At 44.3% G+C, this 23,329-nt stretch overlaps 1 protein-coding gene and 1 pseudogene across 1 annotated transcript in view; one reads left to right on the top strand and one right to left on the bottom strand.

The window, feature by feature from the left end:
• Positions 1-23,329, bottom strand: part of Glp2r (glucagon like peptide 2 receptor) — a 67,684-nt gene that overhangs the window by 12,208 nt on the left and 32,147 nt on the right. The window contains exons 10-11 of the mRNA XM_034506363.2: positions 13,820-13,908; positions 3,854-3,992 (exon numbers count right to left, since the gene is read on the bottom strand). Of these exons, the coding sequence (XP_034362254.2) occupies positions 3,854-3,992; positions 13,820-13,908 (228 nt within the window). The remainder of the gene's footprint in view (positions 1-3,853; positions 3,993-13,819; positions 13,909-23,329) is intronic.
• Positions 18,422-19,199, top strand: LOC117711000 (small ribosomal subunit protein eS6 pseudogene; annotated as a pseudogene).

Below are 23,329 nucleotides of genomic sequence, written 5' to 3'. Positions count from 1 at the left end.
ATGTCATTTTTTTTCCTCAGTATGGGTCACACATTCCTGTTTCTTTGTCTGTCTTCTAACTTTAGATTTCAAAATTAATGCTGTTATTGTCACTGTGTGTTTCTTTTCCAAAAAAGAGTAGATCAAATAGGTTATTGCCCTGGACCTCAGGCTGGCCTGGAAAACCCTATATAGAGCAGGCTGGCTTAAAACTCTTTCTTCAGCCGGGCGGTGGTGGTGAACACCTTTAATCCCAGCACTTGGGAGGCAGAGGCAGTCGTATTTCTGAGTTCGAGGCCAGCCTGGTCTACAGAGTGAGTTCCAGGACAGCCAGGACTACACAGAGAAACCCTGTCTCAAAAAACCAAAAACAAAAAAAAAAAAAAAAACAACAACAACAAAAAAAAAACAAAACAAAAAAAACTCTTCCTTCTTCAGCCTGGTGAGCACTGAGATTACCAGCGTGAGCCACGGCCCTCAGTAGGGTTTTAGAGACTTTGTTATCTTATTCCCCTCCTCACCGATGAGTGATCTGACTTTTGGTTTAGTAACTTTATTGTTTCCATGAGATCCATCTCCCTACACATATGCAGTCATTGGCATCGGTGCTCATTTTAAAAATGTAGGATCTTGGGCTAGAAAGATGGCTTAGCACTTAAGAACGCTTACTGCTCTTGCAGAAGACTTAGATTCAGGTTTTGGCACCTCCGCCACAGGATGCACAACTGCCTGTAACTCCAGTTACAGGGCATCTCGTGCCTTCTGGCCTCTTAGACACCTGCACATGTGGAGTGTACACAGACTCATGCAGGCACGTACATGTGTACATCATCTTTATTAACCTCTTAGAAAAATTGGGTTCTTGCCTGTAAGTTAAGTCTCCTGCCCCTGTTTGTATTAGCTGAACAGGGAGCCAGTGACTGGTTAGAAATCATGATTAACCACCTTGCATGTAAGGTCCCCAAATACTTTGCCATCTCCTGTGTGTCACTGGAGAACACATTCCAGGTTCAGCCAGTAAAGAGGTATCCCAGAGCCTTTCTTTCCAGGTCCCCTCATGTCTACTCTCCATGTGTGAAGGAACTCATAACCATCTAGGGAGGCATGGACTTCTGATCTCCCTTGAGCATGTCTGCAAATTTGGGCGTGTGCAAAATCTTTTAGTCTTCCTGAGAGACAGAGGGTAGCCTAGCACAGCAGCTTCTGCTTCTCATCTTCTGGCTAATCCACCAAGTCTATTTGTTGCCCTGAATAGGACTGCCCCACCTATAACTGTGATTGGCCTCCCTTGCGCCAAAATAAATAAATAAATAAATAAATAAATAAATAAATAACTGTGATTGGCCTCCCTTGCGCCAAAATAAATAAATAAATAAATAAATAAATAAATAAATAAAAATAAAAAATAAAAAAAAAATTTCCCCATGGCTGACTGGAGCCCAGACCCATGGAGTTTCCTGCTCTCGTGTCTGTCTAAATCACAGGGCCTCCTGCTGGAAAGCTGCTAACTCTCACCAGGAGCTCCTCATTGCTGAGTAGGACATAGCAACTAAAACTATCCCCGAAACAGTGCACAGACTCCTACTGGCCCTCTTCGGCTTCAATAATGTTTCCGAAACTGACCCTTGTCTTGGACTAGTGTCCTAAGGTGTTTACGATTGACAGTTGTCCTGTCCAGGTCCATCAAGTTCAGCTTCCTTCCCTCCCCTCTAGAGCAGCGCGGTGGCTCACTTTACATTGAAGTTTTAACTTTGCTTCTTTGGTGAAGTTTCTCTTTCTCTTTGGAGATGATCATAGAAATGCATCATTTCTCCCTTCCAGTTCCTCTCCAAGCCCTCTCATACACCCCTCCTTGCTCTCTTCTGAATTAACAGCCTCTTTTTAAAATTATTGTTGTGTGTGTGTATGTGTGTGTGTGTGTGCTCCCAAAAACAACCTGCCCAGCCTCTATAATATTACTATTATTTGTGTCTTCAGGGATGACCATTTGATATCGAATAACCAGTTGGTGAGCTCTTCCCTGGGAAAGACTCACTCCCTCTCCCACTCTCAACATTCCTTAATTGCCTGTAGTTCTTGGTGTAGGGTTGAGGCCTCGTGGGCTTTCCCCTGTCCATGTAGCATGTGTGCTGTTGTCGTCTTTGTTCGGATCATGTTAAGGCAGTCATACTGGTAAGATTTTATGGATGTAGCTTCTGACGTTACTAGGAGACATTTCCTTATTTTTTGAGGTACCGTCTCATGTAGCCCAGGCTGGCCTCTAACTCACTATGGAATAGAAAATGACCATGACATTCTGGCTGCTGGGATTATTTACTGAAGGTTACACTCAAGGTTACACAATTGTGTGGTGCTGTGGGTCAAACTCAGGACTTTACACATGCTGAGCCAGCTCTCTACCAGCCGAGCTACAGCCCAGTGCCTGTGGCTCTCTGAGGAGGAAATTTTGCCAAGTTCTTTCATCTCCATACCAGAAGACCCCTTTTATGTCAACCTCAAGTGGTTAATTTGAAGTTGACATTGGTCAATTCTTTTTGTTGTTTGTTTGGTTTTGTTTGGGGTTGAGTTGGGTAGGGGTGGTTTTATTTCTTTGTTTGGTTGATTGGTTTGGGGTTTTTTTTGGTTGTTTTCTTATTAGTTTGTTTGTTTTGTTGTTTTTGTTTTGGGCAGGGTTTCTTTCTGTAGCCTTGGCTGTGCTAGAACTCATTCTGTAGATGTAGACCAGGCTGGCCCCAAACACAGAGATCACCTTCCTCTGCTTCCAGAGTGCTGGGATTAAAGGCTTATACTAGCACTGCCCAGTTAAGTTGATTAATTCTAAGACTACTACTGAATGGGGATTTTGCCTATGCCTATGTTATTATTGGAGTTCCATTGCCTTACTGACCTTTGCCCCTGAGCCATGCCTCTCTATACCCATACCCCTCCTCAGTCTCACCCTCTTTCACTATGCCAGGATACTCTAGGCTTGCTTTAAACTGCAGAGTACAATGGAGTCATCAAGATGTCAGCTCCAGGCCTCAGCATTACAATGCCAACAGCCCCCCTTTCCCATGCTCTTGGGGGCCCTGAGCTGCCACATAAAAAGCAGTCATTCTGCAGAGAGATCACATGGAGAGAACGTGTAGAAAGTGAGAGGCCCTCAGACCAAATAGAAGAAAGGATTATAGTTGATAGTAAAAATAAATGAGGCCCCAGGAAGTCGAATCAAATGAAGCTAACCCCAGCTCAGGTTGCTGGAGTGTGCGAAGAGCCACAGGGCCCTGGTAGGCTTCATCATGCCAAAGCTTAGCCACCCCCACCCCCATGTCCTATCTAGATGCCTGACTCCAATGTCACGGCTAAAGGCCATGCTAAGCTGACAGTTCATAGACAGTTAGCAGTGGTTAAACAAAGCATCCAGGCAACCAAAGCTGAACCCCTGTTTCTAGTTTTGGTGCACACCTATCTATCTGGATTAAGAGCCTCTTGATCTGGACTCTCTACTCCCTACCCTAGTAGTATTGTGTGCCGTGTAGACATATCACAGGATGCGTGGAAATGGTCTGCTTTGTACGATGCTTTGCAGATAACACAGCAAAAACTAGGCCCTTAATAAAAGGCTTCAAGGTGACATTCACAGTTCATATGATCATGAGTCATACCACCTACTACAATCCAGGAACAAGACCGATTTTCTCTTCTGAGTCACTGAATCATGCCCCGGCAGGATCTAGGCAGCACTTCCTCATCTTTTCACCCTGGAATGTCACAGATTCCCACCAATAAAGCCCGCCAATACTAGAAAAGTGTGTTGCTCCCCAGCTCTGCTCAATTCTGTTTGGCCCCTGTGTATTTTTCTTCTCTGAGCCAAAGCATGAGTCAGACTACTTACGTGGAAGGAGCTCAGAGTCAGCTGGATGAAGAGCCGAATAAGTCTTGAAAATCCTTGAACTTGGTCATCAGTGAAGAAAGTAAAGAGGACCTCATGAACCCCCAACAAAGGAATGAGGAGCAGCGTTGATTTTGCCAATCTGCAAATGATACCAAGTGTCGGTCATGAGGGCCTTGCTGGGACTAGGCAACATATCCTGCCCACTGTGCACATCTGTACTGTAAATCTCCCACTCTTGGTGAACAGATAGTTTGTCTTTTGTGACCTTACTTACTCTTGTACCCCTGTATGTAGCAGATACTCAGGGAGCATTTACGGAACCATCCCTAGTAGGATATCCTGCCCACAGATAATCGACGCATCTGATGGATAATACTCTTACTTCTATGCAAGCAGCTACCACCCTTAGATATGCCCCCAAGTTTGACAAGTTTCCAAGTTCAGCTAGCAGGTCCTGATACTGCTTGCTTTCCCCAGTAATTCAGCACTTCCAATATCAACCTCAGACAAGAAAGAAAATGAGTTGCCCAGGGCCACAGAGACCAAGGGGATATCTCCAGCCTCAAGTGGGGCCTGCCCTCAGCTGTCCCTCAATCCTGTGACAGCAAGAGCCACAGGAAATGGAAAACTGATCCTCCTCATAAAGCACACTAAAGTACACAGTGTGGAGGTTGGCGGTTGTTTACAGTCTATACACACACATAAAAAAGACAAACATTCCTTTGTACCACCCACGAGCAAAGTGCACAGCTGGGGCCCAATTGCTCCAAACTGGTGAATCCCAGGAACTGGCTGGCTATTTAAAATTCCTTTCAAGGCCTTAAAGATATATACAGTGGGTCTTCAGAATGTGTAGGTTCTGCCCCGGAGGATCCAACCAACTGTAGATTGATTGACATGATTTCTTCAGTTGTGTCCGTATTGAACCTGCACAGATTTATTTCTTTGTCATTTATCTCTAGACATTGCAACACTACAACTATTTACACAGCATTCACACTGCTTCATGTACTAGACATAATCTAAAGATGATTTCAAGTACATAGACCAGGAGAAGAGATAGATCAGCAGTTAAGAATGCTTGCTCTTCTTCCAGGAGACCCAGGTTCTGTTCCAGCATCCATATCATGTAGCTCACGACCAGCTGAAACTCCAGCTCCAGGGAAGCTGATGCCTTCCTCCAGTTTCCATGGATACCTGCACACAGCTGACAGGCACCCATATAGATGTATACACATAATAACTAAATAAAATAAAACTTTAAAAATTAGGTATAATGAAAGGATGTCAGCGCCTCCGGTGGGTTTTGAAATAGGTCTCCCATGTCCATTAAGGGACATCTTTCTATGTCCTAGTGTGGACACTCTGAGGCCAAACTTTGGGAGGCTGTCCCCCAAGAGTGTGAAGTTTTAAAGAACTCCATAGTGGACTCTGGAGAGTAGTGGAGGCTTGAAATGGCCTCACTTTACCGCTGATCTGCTTCTTGATTTGAAATTAACAGAATTAGCAAAGGTGATTCATGTTCAGGAAAAACAAACTAAACTGGTGTCTAATCCACACTGGGGAAAAACAGAGCTTAATTGTAATGTGTTTTTAACCCAAGTACGTAAAGAACCAGAGTAGGAGGAAGCCCCACCCCCAACACACACACACACACAGAGAGAGAGAGAGAGAGAGAGAGAGAGAGAGAGAGAGAGAGGTGTAAAGATGCAGAAAGTCCACATGCCATTCTTCCAAAAGGCTAAACTCCATCCTGTGTCTATGAGACCCATTCAAATGCATGGCCACCCATGCAGCAAAACATTTTGCTTCTTTATAGCCATCACACAAAAGGAACTCCACCTATCCATTCGAGCTGGATGTCCCCAGAGCATTGACAATTAGTGGAACCCACGACTTGAGAGGTGAGTGACAGACCCTGGTTATGTGCTTCTCCTGAAGGGAGCTAAGATCCACCTCTGCTCCCACACCCACCCACATACTTTCAGGGAGACTTTTTTTTTCTTTTCCTTTTTTGATTGCTGAGCATTGAGACCAGGGCTTCACGTGTGCTGAGCACATGGCTCTACCACCAAGCCCTGCCCCTAAGGATTATTTCATTGGTTTAAATATCCAGGAATATTTTTAAGATCCCGTTGGCTCAAAGGTTGCAAAATGATGAACACAGGTTGGGATTTGACCTAAAGACTACTTTCGCATAGAACATAGAGTTATTTTTACTGTAGGAGACGTCTTTAGTAAGGAGATGTAAGCAAGGATGCTCGAATTTTAATCTTTTGGAAGCTAGAGCAACTGGATGTCAAGGCTGCAAACTCCTGCTTGACAATCAACTATGGCTAGCTGGCGATTCTCCCTTTAGACTTTAATGTTTAGAGGGAGCATGTTGAACAGCCTCCATATGGCTTGCACTCTTTGTGCTATTTGCTCTGCACTGACAAGAGCCTGAACTTGTGACTCTTACTCTGGATTATCTAGAGCAACAACACACATCAATATGGTTATGTGCAGGCCTGTGTCTCACCAGCAATTGATTTCTTGAGCTATATTATGGTAATTTTGGGTTTTTACAGTTTTTAAAGTGTGTGTGTGTGTGTGTGTGTGTGTGTGTGTAGTGTGGTGTGTCTGAAATGTGAGTTTGCATATGAGTGCAGGTTACCATGGGGACCAGAAGCATCTGATGCCTCACTTGCAGATGGGGTGTGGGCCATGTTGACATGGGTTCTAGGAACCAAACTTAGGTCCTCTGCAACTGTAATATGCAGTCTTAAACACTGAGCCATCTCTCTGACCCAATTATGGGTTGTTAAAGTGCATATTAACTATGGAATGATGTTAGTTCTACAGAACGGTATCAAAGAGATCACAGAGGGCTTCCTTCCATTTCCCTTGTATTCACAGATGGTATGAACATAGTCTATCTGTCAACACCAGGAAGCCAGCATTGGGAGAGACTAGAAATATATTGCAGACATTGTTGGATTTTACCTGTCTTCCATTTTCATCCTGCCCACATCTCGCACGGCAAACATCACAACTCTAATGGCATATTGGGTCACCTCTGCCACTCCCACCCCTCTGGGTAGATGCAGGCTGGACCTCCCCACTACTCAAGCCCTTCTAACATCTCCTTAGACAAAAGTACAATTTGTGTCTCAGCCCAGATGAAAGCCATAAATAGTTGCAGACGTTTACTCTTATTGACTGTGTGCATAGCTGGCTATTTATTTAAATGGTACAGTTTGTTGCAGTCTTTTAAGGATTCAACAAATATTTATTAAGCATCTGCTCAGGGTACATGAGTGGGTACAGAGGAGTAGAGAGCTCAAACCGAGGTCAGTAGGACACAGGGACAGTACCAGGGTGTGGGTTCAAATAGCAACATCATCAACCACTCAGTGTGACTTTGGGCAAATTCTTCAACCTCTTTGTCCATTCATTTCATTTATAGAAAGAAGATTATACAAAGAATAGCATCTACATGGCAGGGTCCTCATAAAGATTAGGCAAATAATGCAGGGGGTGGGGGAGCAGGGATGAAAGTGGGGGTGGAGGTGGGGTGTGTACATGCAAACGTCCATGTCTGATGCTTCCCTCAGTTGCTTTCCGCCTTATTTGTTGAGACACAGTCTCTCACCAAATCTGGAGCTCACCAGTTCAGCTAAAGTGGTGGCCAGTGACCCCTGAGAATCCTAGTGTCTCCACCTCTCCAGCACTGGGCTCATAGTTGCACACTACTACGCATCTGCTGGGCATCCAAACCTGGGCTTCTGTGTTTATACAGCAGTCACTTTACTGACTAAACAATCCTCCAGACCTCCTTTTACTTCAGATCTTGATAAAGGGTCTCAGGAAGTTGTCCAGGCAGCACTCTGCAGCTCAGGCCAGCCTTGGCCTTGCAATCCTTCTGCCTCAGCCTCCCTAGGAGCTAGGATTTCAGACCTGTGCCACCAGCCTCAGTGGTCATCATTTTAAAAGGACTCCTGCCTATAAATGTCTGTGCTTCATCATGGTGACAGACACATGTGACAAAGGAGCAGAGACTTGTTTGGGGTCAGGCTTAATCCGTGCTCATTTGTCCTCCTTTTGTGGGGTATGCTGTGTGGAGATATCACAGCAAGGTGGAGAGGCACATGGAATGCACACCTCATGATGGCTGACAGGCAAAATGTAAGAGGAAAATGCCAGCCCCCAAATACCCCATCCCAGGGACCAATTTTATTATACTAGGCTCTACCTCCTAAACATTCCATGCCCTGTCCCCAAGAGTATCACAGACCAGAGGCCAAACCTTCGACACATTTACACTCCTAGAGGACACTTACGACCCTTGTATAGCAGGTGCTTTACCTCCAATGATTAACATTCATTTGTGATGCCGCTGCTCTGTGGCTGATGGGGTTTAGATATAGCACTCGACTGTGGTACTTGGTGGGTGGAGTGGGATAAGCTGAAGGAATTTGATAAAACTGCAGAAGTTGGAAGATCATTGTGGTTTCGACTCTTTCTTTAGTTGTTCATGTAACCTAAGAAAGATTTCCTAAGTTTCCCCTGAAGCATGTCCTAAGACCCTCCTTTGAAAGGTGGCTTCCCTAATCCCACAGGAAAAGAGCATCCTTATTATTGAGCTTGTTGGACCACAGGGAAGTGAACTCACTGGTCTACCATCAGACCATGCCTCATTTGTCCAGTAACATCTCCTCATGACTGTCCATCCTTTATCAAACGTAGCATAAACAATACACATTTGATCACCATTCCCTCATTGCCTTGAGGAGGCTCCCATGACACAAAACTTCTAAATTGGTATTCTTTTCTTCCATTAATCATCTAAACTGTTCAATTTTTCAACCCAAGCCAAGGTCTCTATGAGTCAAAACAAAAGTTTCTGCTCTTGTGTTGTCCACCAGAAACTCCTTTCAGAAAAGAGAATGGGATGGGTGTGTGCAGAAATTATTCTTCCCTGTAAATTCACCCTGAGCTCAGGCTACACACATCACATGGAGAGCAAAGCCATTAACAAAGGGGAAGAGAGCTATCTCCCTGCTCGGAGCCACAGAGAACTGTGAAATGGGAAGAAGCTGCGGGTCAGTTAGCCTCTGAGTGCTTGCCCTTCATCCTTGTCTCAACCTACTCTTTCCAAGTCAGACAGTAGATCTACTTACTGTTTCCTTTACCTGATTGCAGAGGCCCATGGTGAAAGCTAAGAAGACAGAGCATTCTCTTGCTCCTAGAGACTTGCCTCTTGGGTGAGGTCTACATGTGTTTAATTTAAACCTTCCTAAAATAGACTCCTGGACAGGGACCAGAGCTTAAGCACTGCCTTCTAAAAGCTCCCCAAATCTGAGAGCTGGAGGCAGCCTTGTATCTCATGCACTGACACCATGCCCCTCTCTTCACCCCACTGACAGCTTTCATGGAACATTAACATGAAGTGCATGGAAGATGGCAGTGTGGGGCAGGCACAGTGACGTCCTCTGATATGACAGTTAGCATGGTCTCTCAAGAGCAAAATAGGCAAACAAGCTCACAGATTCTGCAAGCAATCTCCACAGCTCAGAGGGCAGTGAGAGAGCATTTCTGTGGCTTCAAAGACAAGTCCTACACTCTACAAACTAGTAGGATTATGCCAATCAATTGGGCCATGCTCTCCCTGGGAAGAGTGAGTCAGTAGAAGAGACATGGCTGAACAAAATGTCAGAGAAAAGCACCAAAGGAGGACATTCTCAGAATGTATCCCCACCCATCAACCCCCCCCAAAAAAAACCGCCAGGCAGTGGTGGCGCACGCCTTTAATCCCAGCACTTGGGAGGCAGAGGCAGGCAGATTTCTGAGTTCGAGGCCAGCCTGGTCTACAGAGTGAGTTCCAGGACAGCCAAGGCTATACAGAGAAACCCTGTCTCGAAAAACAAACAAACAAACAAACAAAAAGAATGTATCCCACCTGATTCTGTGGAAGCTAGCTGAAGAAATAAAATGTGGATAGGAGCCTGGAGTGGCTTCTTGGGCACCCATCAAAATCACTACTCAGCTTTGACAGAGTGCTCACCAAGCACCATTGTGGTGATCTCTGGATTATGAGTCTTCTTTTAAGATCAGAAAACCTTTTGAAGCCCGTGAGAACTTAGAGAGAAACACCTTCCCCTTACCTCCAACTTCCACAGACTTCAAAAATACACAGCAGTCTAGCTAACACCCCAGGGTGAGGCCTTACCCCCAGGGAAGCCTTTGGGTAGACTCACACCAAGGTTCTTTTGCTCAAGCACTTTTCCTGAACAAGAGTGGAGAGAGGAAAAGGCAGAGTCCAGACAGGTTGCATATGTCAGCCAAGTTATTCTCTCTCCTCCCCCAAAGTACTCACCTTTGATCATTGCCCAGTCATGTGGTTTCCCCAGCATCTTAACCTACCCTTCTCTAGATCAGTGTCACTCAATGAGACTCTACAGAAGCGCATTCACCATAGAACAAGGACTTCCCTGTGCTAGTCTCTAAAGCGTCTGATGGTAGTTCTATACTCTGGCTGTCTATCAGAATCTCCTAGGGAAACCTCTAAAGAACCCACATGGTAAGACTCTAACCCACACTTCCTGAGCAGACTACCCGGTGATGGGGCCCACAAAGCTGTGTTTCCAGCTAGCTTTCAGAAGACAATTATAGCAGCTAAACTGGGCAACTATTGGGAGTCACTGAGGGTCTAGAGTATAAAAAAGAGCCTGAAATATACAGAGGCTCGCAGCTAACCACTGAGCTAATCATGGGGTTCCCAATGGAGGAGTGAGAGAGAAGACTGAAGGAGCTGAAAGGGTTTGCAGCACCATGGGGAGAGCAACAATACCAACCAACCAGAGCTCCCAGGGTCTAAACCACCAGCACATAGGGAGGGACCCATGGCCCCAACTGTATACATAGGGGAGGATGACAGTGTCAGGAATAGGTGAGAAAGTCCTTGGTCCAGTGAAGGCTGGACGCCCCAGTGTGGGGGAAACCGTGGGTAGGGAAGTGGGAGTAGGAGGGTGGGTGGGAGCATATCCTCATAGAAGCAGGAGGAGAGAGGATGGGATAGGGGTTTCCTGGGGGGGGGGGAGAATGGGGAAAGGGGATTACATCTGAAATGTAAATAAAATATCCAATAAAAAAAGTTTTTAAAAAAGTGAAAAGGTCCCAGGGAAACATGACAGACTTGAAATGGAAACAAGGCCACAGATGTCAGCCTTGGGGTCTCATGTCTGCTGGCTAGTTTTATGCCAACTTGACCAAAGTCAGAGTCATTTGAAACTAAGGAACTTCAACTGTGACTATACCACTATTAGATTGGCCCATGGGAAAGGCATCATTTTTTTGATTGATGATTGATGTGGGAGGGACCATCTGCCTGTGGGAGGTGCTGCTGTTGAGCAGGTCATTCTGGGTGCTATAATAGAGAGCAAGCCACAAGAATAAGCCAGTGAGAAGCCTTCCTCCATGGCCTCTGCCTCAGTTCTTGCCTCCAGATACCTGCCTTGAGTTGCTGGGCCCTCTGCCTTGCCTTTCCCAGATGTTGGACTATAGCCATAAAATGAAATAAATCCTTTCTCCCCAAGTTGCTTTGGCTAAGGTGTTTTATCACAGTAACAGAATCCCTAGCTATGGCAAGTTTTGTTTGCTCCACTTTCGTCTCCTGGAAGTCTTTGCCTCTATTTGGTTTCTCGAAGTACCCTGGTAGTCAGGGCACGTGCTTATCAAAGGGGTGGCATTCCTTGAGTGGACTCTGGAAGCCCCGCCTATTCTCTGAGTGCTATCCTGAGAACAGTGGTGTAAGGAGGCTAAGCCTTGGGAATGGGGCCAAAGAGGCTGTCTAGACACTTGGAGTCTGGATTAGAGGCGCCAGGAAAGATAGGATGACTCCCTGGGGCCCGGACCAGGCCAGTTCCCCAAGGCTGAGGATTTCTGCCAAATGTTTGGATGTGTGTGTGTGTGTGTGTGTGTGTGTGTGTGTGTGTGTGTGTGTAATATAACATATATAGTGTGTGTGTGCATATATGTGTATGTGGGGGGGGGCTTGCTCTTCTAGATCTGTTGGAGAAGTCTTGGGAAGATGGGCTTAGGGTCTGGGTCTACATCCGTATCTGATCAAATTTGCTGCCCATGGTCAATGTCCTTCAGTTTCCTCTATTTGTAGGAGATGGCTCTGTCATAACTCTCTCATTTCACACACCAGAAAATAGGCCGCAGGGGCCAAGCTTATTTAAGGTCAATGAGGGAGTTGGGGTGTGACCAACCCCTCCCTTCTGTCTGCTCTGTATCAATGTATCAGTCACTGCTGAAGTAGCACACACACTGCTAAAGCGTGGTGTGGGACCCAGGTCACACTCACTTTATGTTCAAGTACACTGGAAGCATCCAATGAATGTTTGCATAGTAAATGGGGGAAATTTAACTTTTCATCACCAAAGTCAGTCTTAGAAATAGTGAGTGACATGGCTGGAGGTGTCGCCCTCCCACCCTCTGCTTATGGTCTGCCATGTGGACTAAAATTCCTAACTCAGAACATACACACTCTCCCTTCCAGCCCCAGTAAAGTTGACCTGCCACCGGAAGAATAACTAGAAATGGAGGGAGAGGGCCTGCCTGCCATTCATTCCTCATTCATTCATTCATTCATTCATTATTTTTATAGCAGTACTGCACTCAATAAAAGCCTGACATTTGATTTATTATGAATGGAGACTTTTGTCACTACAGGAAACTAAAGGTAAGACACTACAAATGTGAATCAAAAAGGGGGGGGGAACTGTGTAACAACTGTAGTTCTACAGACTCTAAACATTTCTTTCCTTAAATCATCCCACAAGGGACACAAGCTGGCCTGCATACAAGATTTTCTAGTTTCCTAGACCATGGTGGTGGTTTGACTAAGAATGGTCCCCATAGGCTCATCATCTGTCTGACTACTTGGTCTTCAGCTGGTGGAATGTTTGGGAAGGATTAGGAGGTATGGCCTTATTGGAGGAAATGTAGCCTTGATAGAGAAGGTGTGGCCTTGAAGGAGAAGGTGTGGCCTTGGTGGAGGAAGTATGTCACTAGGGGTAGGCTTTTAGGTTTCCAAGGCTGATGCCATTCCCAGTGTCTCGCTTTCTGACTAATGCTTGTAGATCAGAATGTAAGCTCTCAGCTACTGCTACAGTGCCATGCCCGCCTCCTGCCAGCCTGCCTATTGCCAGGCTTCCTGCCATAATGGGCATAAGCTTTAAGCCTTTGAAACTGTAAGCAATCCCCCCCCCCCAATAAACTCTGTCTTCTATAAGTTGCCTTGGTCATGGTGATTTATCACAGCTATAAAAAATAACTTAGATGACCATTTATTTTCACAGTCTCCTGACAGGGCATTAATATGTTCTTGACTACTCAGCACTTACATCATTGTCATGAAGTTAGAAGGGCTTAACCATTGACAAAAAAGCTCACATGCACTTCAACACCTTTGCCTAGGGACTCTCCTCTATCACCTCACCTTAAGAGACAAATACATAATTACAATCTGTATACTATACTTTGAAAATGAAATGTCTTCTATAGGTTCATCTGTTTAAATACTTACTCCCCAGCTGGTAGTGCTTCTTTAGAAGCTTATAGAATCTTTTTGGTCATATGGTCTACTTGGTGGACCTAGGGATATAGAGGCTGGTGGTTGAAATTTATATCCCAGCCTTATTTCTGGGAGAGCTCTGCTTCCTGTTCTACTGAGAAGTGATGAAGAGTCCCAAGGTGTCACCACCAAGAACGTGAGGGGCCTTCCTGGATGTGATGGACTGTACTCTCTCAAACCAGGAGCCAACATAAGTCTTTCATTAAGCTGCTTCTTGTCCAGTATTTGGTCACAGGAATGAAAATAATAAGAGATAAATTGTTCCTCCCTTCCCAAGACTTGGGTGACACCAAGGAGAGTCATGATAACCTTGGATTGCCTAGCTCTGGCCTCCGGCCACTCACCTGTATTTGTAGTCTCTGAAGCACATCTGATGAGCTTTGAGCTTAGAAATGAGAAGCTTGAGAATCTTGAGGAAGATGAAGAAATTAACCTTGAAAACAAAAGGCAGATGGAGGTGAGTCAGAGGTGGATGCCACGTGCTTCGGATATCAAGCTTACCCTAGTTGGTCCCATCAGCTCCTCATCCATGTGAACCACAGGCAAGTTGGCAGTTAGCTTGTCACATAGGAAGTGGCTGTGGTTGTCCCCATTATCCCATAGACTCTTTGAACTGAAAGTCATGGGAGGGAACTTGGACTACCATTTAGTTAATCCTGCCTAGCTGAGGTCAAGCAGTCAGCACTCTGAGAAGACAATCATGCATTACTAATAAGTAACATTTATTGACTGCTTACCACTCAGGCTTTGGGATAAGAACTTTCCACGTACATTTTCATTTATTCTTCAAAACAGCCCTTTGCAGTTGTCACAGTGTGCATGTGTGTGAATGTGCATGCACCCATAAAACAATGAGGAAATACAGCATAGAGATTAGTGTAATACTGAAGCTTTGCATAGCTAGGCAGTGACTGAGCAGGTGATTATGACCAGACTTAGCTTCACTTAAACAGAACAATATGCTGGCTCTTCTCAGTAGGGAGCATGACTCTCCAGCTGTGTGATGTAAGGTCTGCAATGAGATTCACTGGGCAGTGTGTATCCTCCACTCTATGGTAATTCCTACAACTATCACAGGTGGGGCAAATTTAGACCTCCCTGCCAGCTTTGACAGTAGCTATGAAATATGTCTGAAACTTTTGGTACTTCTTTTAAAAAGGAGCCCCTGGTCTGTGTCCCTGACTCTCACCTTGTATGTGTATGGTATTCAATCACTTTCAGCTAATGAAAAGAACATGATAGATGACATCACATGATTTCCAAGTAGATACTTCAAAGGGAAGTTCTTATATTCTCTCCTACTCCTTATGCCTCCCCCTCCCTCTCCCTCTGGCTGGGGTTGTTCAGTCTTAGGGAAGCTAGCCACCATGCTGTGAGAAGAGTCCCACGTCAGAGAACCAAGTCTTCTACCAGTGGCCTGCAGTTCTCCACAGCTGTGTGTGAGAGTCTTGAGAGATGATCCTCCTCCAGGCCCTGCCAAGCCTTTGTATGGTTTAATCTCTGGCTGATATTTTGACTCATAAAGAGATCATGAATCTGCTGAGTGTTAAAAAAGTGATTGAGTGTAGGCTACATTTGTTGGGTGTAGGTTAAGTGTGAACTTAGACACTGAGAGTATGGTTTATGAGGAGATTGGAAAGGCAGAGACAACCAGCAAAAAGGTTTCTATGGTTACATGATCATCCTGAAAGACTTGGGTTTTCTTAGGAAGGTATTGGAGAATCGGGGATAAATTCAAAGCAGGCATAGGACCTGATGAGATCGGAACCTCTGCTTTTCAGTAAGACCATTTTTAGCAATGGTGATGGAGAATGGGTTAGCCGAGGGTAGGTCTGGAGGTGGGGACCAGTGGGGACTTCCTGGGGAAGATGATAGGCAGGCAATCTCAGGCAGCTGCCCTGGACTTTCAGTGATAACGAGGAATGACTCATTTAAAACTATCAAGTGTGGGTCAAATGACCTTTGTTACTGGTTAGATGTGAGACCAAAGATGAGCTGACATTTCATGGTAGCCCTCTACTGTATGGCAGTGTCATTCACCCAGAGAGGGACCATATGTGAAAGGAGAGCTCTGGTGAGGCTGGGAGGAGGGTGTGTCTAAAAGCTTCAAACAGAAGAGATGGCTTAAGGCAGATAGATGTCCATGCCTGGACCTCAGTGGAGAAGGAAGCATTACAGAGCTGGGAAAGGCTTTGGTGGCAGATGTTTTCTAAGATAGAAAAGAGCTGACAGAAAAGGTGATTAAGGACAAGTCACAGAATAACATCTCTACAAACATTGATCTAATGCAATACTAATGTCCCCACGCAGAAGGAAAGTCCTACAGACTGAAATGTGTGCTATAGAATGCACCATAAATAGCCATATATACCTCTTGTGTGCTCCACTGGCCTCAGAGATTCAGTGCTCAGTGCTAAAAAAAAACTAGAGTTTCTAAAACATAAGTCAACAGAAACAAAGGTAGTACCCAGCCAGAGCCAATTTAGTACCAGAAATTTTTTAAAAAATCTCAAATGAAACATAACCCAGTACTATATCCCTTTTAACGGGATATCTGCTTCTCATCACAACGAGAAAACACTGTGTGCTTGGCTTAGTAACTTGTAGAACACGGGCATTTTTCTGACAAAGTAAGCTTAACAGGGAAGATACATCTTTCAGCCAATGGACTGCAGTTGGGACCGTCTCCTAGGAAATGAAGTGCCTGTGGATCTACTGTTCTCTGTGTCTCCCAGAGACCAGACAAGAGAAAATGAGCATCAACCAAAGGCCACACGAAGGAAGCATCTCTCCACAGTTCCAGTGGATCATCAGCCCCAGTTACCATGGAGCCTGAGCCCCTCTGGGTTTCCAGGGGTCTAGAGTCAGCAGCCACATTTGGATGGTGAGTACTTCATTTGTATACCAGTCGAGAAGGTGCTAGATGAGGAATGTTTTCAGGAAGGAAGCTATCTCCTCTAGGAATCTGTGACAAGACAGTGAACACTCAGAACCTCAAACGCATAAAACTCTCTTCTAGGGCTTGGACCCAACAGTTGCTTTTGCAGATGTTGCCTCGTTGGTAATGTATTTGGCCCCCTAGCATCTGTACACAGCTGTGATCCTGCAGGATAGCAGTGGTGATTCCTAACATGGAAGCCACTCTGGGTCTGGCTTCATGGTATCAGCAATCACTTCTACCTGTCAAGTCCTTCAGCTTGCTATGCAGACAAAAATGCTTATACCTCTTATACCTCTAAGGTTTCTCCTTTAGGCCAAAACACACCTTCCCTACCAGTCCTGCTGAGATGCATGTGCTCTGTAGAAGGTAAGGAATGACTGAGAGAGCATGAGGGAAATCTTCTTTCTTTCATTCAAATGCATTCTCTTTCCACAGCACTGAAGCCTTCAGTAAAGGCCTGTTGTACTGATTTGAATAAGAAATGCCACCTCCAAACACACACACACACACACACACACACACTGGCTTACGGCACTGTTTGGAAGGACATATTTCTGTTTGTTACAGAAAATATATCACTAGGGCCTCATTTTGAGTGTTTACAGCTTTACCTCCTTCCTGTTTGTTTCTCTCTGCTTTCCAAGTATGGATGAAAATGTGATCAGACAACCTTTATATTTTTTTCCCTGCTGCTATGCTTTCCCTGTCTGCTAATATATCCCTGTCATGATGGACTCTCCTGAATTTTATCACAGCAATGGAAAAGTGACGAGCGCACCTATGATCTGATTTACTTTCACAGTGAAAAGTGGAAGCTGAGACTCAGTGAAGGTAAACACAGTATGACAGAATTTAGGAACAGGAAGCTCCCTAATAATGCCGTGGCACAGAGGGAAAACCAAAACCCAAGCGTGACGCATTGTGAGGTATAGAACAGGAGTGGACAAAGGATGTGGGAAAGTGATAATGCTGCCCCACTTCACTTTGTAGAGATGGAAGAGGGTTTTGGTGGCAGATGATGGAACGGGTAGGGAGATTGCCACCCTTCGACTCTTCAGCAGAGAACAGTACAGAAGGGAATTGATGTCTAGGGAGACTTGGAGCTCTAGGAAGCTCCTAGCTTCTAGTGATACAGAGGACCTAAAGATGGACAAGGGGAAATTAGAAGTAATTTTGCTCATTTTCAACACTGTTGCATTCTTAGCTATCAGAAGAGTCAATGAGAGTAAATGATGGTTTGTGTAGGAAGCCACGGTTACATCCGCCATTCCAAGATGGCGCAGACATCGTGTCCTCCCCACTACTAAACAAGTAACTGGGCAGGTGCAAAGGCAAAAGCGCGCCAAAAGTCACTGCCCATCCCGAGGCGTATTATGGGTAATGAGTGAACAGCCAATCAGAAGTGAATACGTCACTCTAGGGTGTATTTAAGCTATGCCTCTTCCTGTCTTTCTGTCTTTTCCGCTTCTGCTTGTACAAGTAAAGTCTGCTGTAGTAATTACCCGAATATTGCCTCACGCGTCCTTATTCGCGGGCGAAAAGGGACACGGGAGGCATGCGGAACAGGTTTGGCTTTATGATGTCATAAAATCAACAGATAGTCCACTCAACTGATTGACTAAGCAACCCACTCAACTGGGTGTTCAATATGGTCAGATGATTAGTTACAGAGAGCAGAATTATGATTCAATGACCTTTCTCAATGTAATTAGTTAATGAGGCTACCCTCGAACAAATGGAGTAATGGAGGCTTCAAAAATTTGCTAGCAGGTGGCGGTTACCAAGATGTAAGAAAACACCATGTTCTGGTATGACTCAACTTCGACAGGACAGCCAAGGGTGAGAGGCTAATTAAAGCAGCACAGTATTATGAAAAGACATGTGGGAAGAAGGAGGTGGGAAATCTCCTGTTTCTTTTTCTGGTGAACATCCAGACTTCCCCAATTGTCACAGCACGGACACTTCTGAAACACAAGAATCACAACACTAGAAGTGGTCAGCTGTGTCAAGATGAAGCTGAATATCTCCTTCCCTGCCACTGGCTAGCAGAAGCTCATTGAAGTAGATGGCGAAAGCGAGCTTTGTGTACCCTGTGAGAAGCGCACAACCACAGAAGTAGCTGCTGATGCTCTTGGGGAAGAGTGGAAGGGTTATGTGGTCCAGATCAGTGGTGGGAATGACAAACAAGGTTCTCCCAGGAAGCAAGGCATTTTGACCCATGGAAGAGTGCACCTGCTGTTGAGTAAGGGAAATTCTTGTTATAGACCAAGGAGAACTGGAGAGAGGAAGCACAAGTCTGTTCATGAATGCATTGTAGATGCAAATCTGAGTGTGCTCAACTTGGTTATTGTAAAGAAAGGAGAGAAGGATATTCCTGGACTGACAGATACTACTGTGCCTCGTCAGTTGGGACCTAAAAGACCTAGTAGAATCCAAAAGCTTTTTAATCTCTCCAAAGAAGGTGATGTCCACCAATATGTTATCAAAAAGCCCTTAAACAAAGAAGGTAAGAAGCCCAGGACCAAAGCACCCAAGATTCAGCGTCTTGTTACTCCACATGTCCTGCAACATAAATGCTGATGAATTTGTCTGAAGAAGGAACTCACTAAGAAAAACAAGGAGGAGGCTGCAGAATACGCTAAAATTTTGGCCAAGAGAATGAAGGAAGCCAAAGAGAAGCACCAGGAACAGATTGCCAAGAGATGTAGGCTGTTCTCCCTGAGAGCTTCTACTTCTAAGTATGAGTCCAGTCAAAAATAAGTATTTAAGAGTAACAAATAAATAATCAGACCTTGGGGGGAAAAAGGAATGATAATACTAGAAGCAGCAAATGACGTCAACTGATGTGCCTGCGTGTCCAGAATGATATACTTCTTCAAGCTGGACATTGTTCAGCAAATACAAAGCTTAGGAAGCAGCAGTGATAGGGGATGCTGACAAGGGATGCTGAACCTAGAACAGGAGGCTCCCTTTGGTCCCAGTGATCTGTTCATCACACATACATATGACTTTTCCTCTGAAATTATAAACCTTGCTCCAGATCTGATGTGGCAAGTATAAAGAAAAATTTGTAAGTACCCTGGAATCTGAAATGATGAGTACTGATCCATTTTGATTGGCATGTTTTTGTTGTTTTAGAACAGTGGTTCTCAACCTGTGGGTTGCAACCCCTTCAGGGGTAGAACAACCCTTTCACAGGGATTGCCTAAGACCATCTGTATATAAAATATTTACATTACAATTCATAACAGTAGCAAAATTACAGTTAAGAAGTAGCAATGAAAATAATTTTATGGTTAGGGGTCACCATAACATGAGTAACTATGTTAAGGGTTACAACTTTAGGAAGGTTGAGAACCACTGTTTTAGAATTTCCGTTTAAATAGAATATATGTGGATTTTTTTTTTTTTTTGCTATGTCACAATCTAGTGCATTGTGAGGATCTCTGTTCCAAGCAGTCATTTGGAGACCCAAGGCTCTTTCCGTGTTGTTTTCAGTGAATCCTCATTTAGATTGGGCTTATGGCAATTCAGATTAGTTGAGAGTGGCAATGTATGGTCATATGTCCAACCATAAAAGTCATAGTCCATTTCTTTTATGATAAACAGTCTTTTCTTTATCAATGAAATATTCTATTCTAGGTCGATTCCTCTTGGTCAAATCCCTACAGACACAGACAATAATAATTAAACGCCATCTTCCCTAAGACCTTTATAGACATTTTCCTTTCCAGGCATGTCTGATGACTTTTGCTAGTTTATGGAATGGAAAGTTCAATTGAATTATTAACTTCCAAGGAGGAATATGGGGCCACCAGATGGTCATGTAAAGAAACAGAACATCCCAACTGAGAAGGAAACCTGAGTTTTCCCATATAGGTAAAACACGAGGTGACTGTGGTCATGGAGGACAAGCAACACTTCTCATATTAAAGAGTCTGGGCTCAGTCATGAGTGTTAGGTTGACTCATTGAAGAAGTGCAGGCAGAAGGAAGAGGTGACTGGATTTTTCTCCAAATCAGTCTTTCTGACTGCAGTATGGAGGCTTGATTGCCAGGAATAAGAAGGAAGGGAAATCAATCAAGAGTCATTTGCAGAGGACGACACAGGAGGGCTGAGTAAATGTAGCCAGTGTAGAGCTGAGAAGGAGATGACTTGAAGGATCTGTGAGGACACAAATATTATGGCTTGAGTGTCTGGTGGTAAGTGATGGAGTCACTTACTGGGTGGAGAAAGCAAGAGGAAAAGAAGAATGGGTAAAATGATCAGCAGCCCATTGTGAGCTAGTGTGTACTGATCATAACCGGTGTTAGAGAACCAACAGCAACTGATGATCATTTTATACAAACTGTGAAGACAAAGAAAGCATGCTCTTGTCTGGCTGGGAGAAATGTTACTCCAGGAACTAGGAAAGAGCAGCAGAAGCTTGCAGACTGGTCAGCCCATTGTGGAAAGCAGAGGCAGCAAGGTAATGGTTCCCGGCTATGCACAAGGGTCACCTGAGAGCTTCTAAAGTGTCAGCTGCCTGGTCTTTTCCCCCATAATTTCTATTGTGACTGGTTTCAGGCATCACGGCGTTTCTAACTTGTAGCCCATTTTGAGAATCACATTTGTTGACAGTTTCATCTATTTTAATATAAATCTAAATCCTATCAGGATACAGGTTCTGATTCCATACTTCCAGTCAAGGGTGACAAGAATCTGAGTTGATAATAATCACATTAGAATCTGCTGCTAATGCCATTGGTCCAAGGACTAGTCTTAGAAGAGCAAAGAGGTAGCAAGATGTTTTTCAACCCCAGCTACAAGCCAGATTGCCCAGGCTCTTGTGAGACCAATGAAACCTAAGTGTTACAGGGGGACTCAAGCCACAAGGAATTTTAAAGACATCCTGGAGACTCCAAGAGCAGCTAGAAAATGGTAGTATAAATTTCAGCAATTCAATCAGACAAAACCTAGACTCATTATAATTAACGGAGAATTGTTACTTTCTCTCCTGGTTTGCTATGCCTGGTTAGCAAGCACCTCTCAGGGCTCAGAGTATGGATTCCAATCATCCACTAAATGTGTTTACCAAGGGGCTACCATATACTTAAGCTGGCTGATTGTATGAATAGAAAGTGGTTTACAATGGCAGCAAGCAGATCGTAAACAAATTTGAAATGTATTGGAGCTGGAGAAGAAGCCAGGAAATATGGGATCCAGAGAGGTGTGGGGTGAATGTTCTGACACAGTGACAGAGAGAAGTTGGTGCTTTGCCCAAGGCCTGAAAGATGAACGCTGAGGTCCCCCAGTGGTTAAGATGGTGAGGAAAGCAGCTGGGACCCAGCGTGTCTAAGACTATAGATTGATGTCTGAAAGAGCCAGAAGCATCCCAGGCACAGGCCCGGAGGAAATAAGTATGTTTCAAAGAGCAATAGGTGAAACTGTCCCTCAGTCATCCAACTTACCTTGGTCTATGAAGTTATTAAGGCAAATAACTTCTCAGCCTCTCAGTGTCTTTTCCAAAACATGAATAGCACAGCACTCCAACTTGTAGGCTCATTAAGAAGATTAATTGAGTTCATATAGTCAGAGCACTTAAGAGTTGGCATTGGTTGGAATTACTTAGCAAATGTTATCAAGCAGCAGTTCTGGTGCCTGGGCAGGAGGTGGGTACTGAGCCCTGATGGGACAGTGTTCCCACAAAGAACAGAATAGTGGGAAACTGAATGATTGGAGAGGTATGAGCAGAGACATGTGTGGTCAACTTCTACTTGGGACATTCTCAGCCAAGTGACTAGTAACACAGGAAAGATACCAACCATGTGTATGTCACTTGCAATTGCCCTCCCCAACCCCATACCCTTCATTTTCTTACCATTTCTATATACATTTTTCCTCTAGGTCACAGCTAGATTCAAGCAAAGAATTTCCTTGAGTTGTTGACAGCGACTAACAATCTTCTACAAATCTGGGATTTTTTTTCCTTTTCAAGATCTTATACTATCCACATAAAGACGCCCAAATAGATCATCCAGCTACCTCTTGGTGATGGAAAGAAGCATAATGCTAGATATCCAGTGGGCCCTCAGGCATTGGCAGGAAGATCTACCCAACCGTCAGCGAAACCTGTCTGTCTACTCTTGGTTATCCCCCTGCACCTCCCCTCCAGATTCTAGAACAAAGTTCATCCTCAAAGATCATCATCTAAATCCAAGCTTCCTAAACTGTGGGTCACAAGTTTATAAGGGTTCACATCACCCAGTGTAGGAGGTCACAAAACATTAGTGGTAATAACAGGTTTTAGAACATACAACAACCAAAAACTTAATTCAAAATTCAGCGCACGTGACCTATGTGTTTCCGGTAGTATTTGCCCATGTTGCAGCCTGAAACTTAAAACAACTTTGGTTCTGAAGAACATGCACACTTTCCCTGCACAGGCCAATGAAAGCTGTCTGAGACACCTCAACTTAGCTTCAGAACTGTTGTGTTTTGTGGATTGCAGTGTTTTTTACTCTACATTGTAATGTTTTCTTCTCTTAAAAAAAAGAATAATGATTTGATTGCAGAAAAGAGACTTTTTCACTTTCTCTGCCATCATTTTATAGTATTGTAAATATTCAATTCATTTATCTTTGGATTGGATTGTTAGAATATTGCTGTTTGAAGGAATGGAAAGGTGACCCAGCAGTTACATTCAGGTTCAATTCCCAGCACCCACATTAGGTGGCTCACAACTGCCTGTAGCTCCAGCTCCAGGGGATCTAACACCCACCCTCTTCTAGTTCCAAGGGCACCTGCACTTACACATGCACACACACACACACACACACACACACAGACTAATTAAAATTTCTAAAAAATTGATAAGCCTTTCTAAAAATTGCTGTTTCAGTTTTATTTTAAGAATTGCTATGTGAATTTCAGC

This window comes from Arvicanthis niloticus, chromosome 6, assembly GCF_011762505.2.
Source record: "Arvicanthis niloticus isolate mArvNil1 chromosome 6, mArvNil1.pat.X, whole genome shotgun sequence".
Classification (NCBI taxonomy): Eukaryota; Metazoa; Chordata; class Mammalia; order Rodentia; family Muridae; genus Arvicanthis; species Arvicanthis niloticus.
Note: the sequence above shows the minus strand (reverse complement) of the source record. Positions and strands in the feature narration are given on the sequence as shown.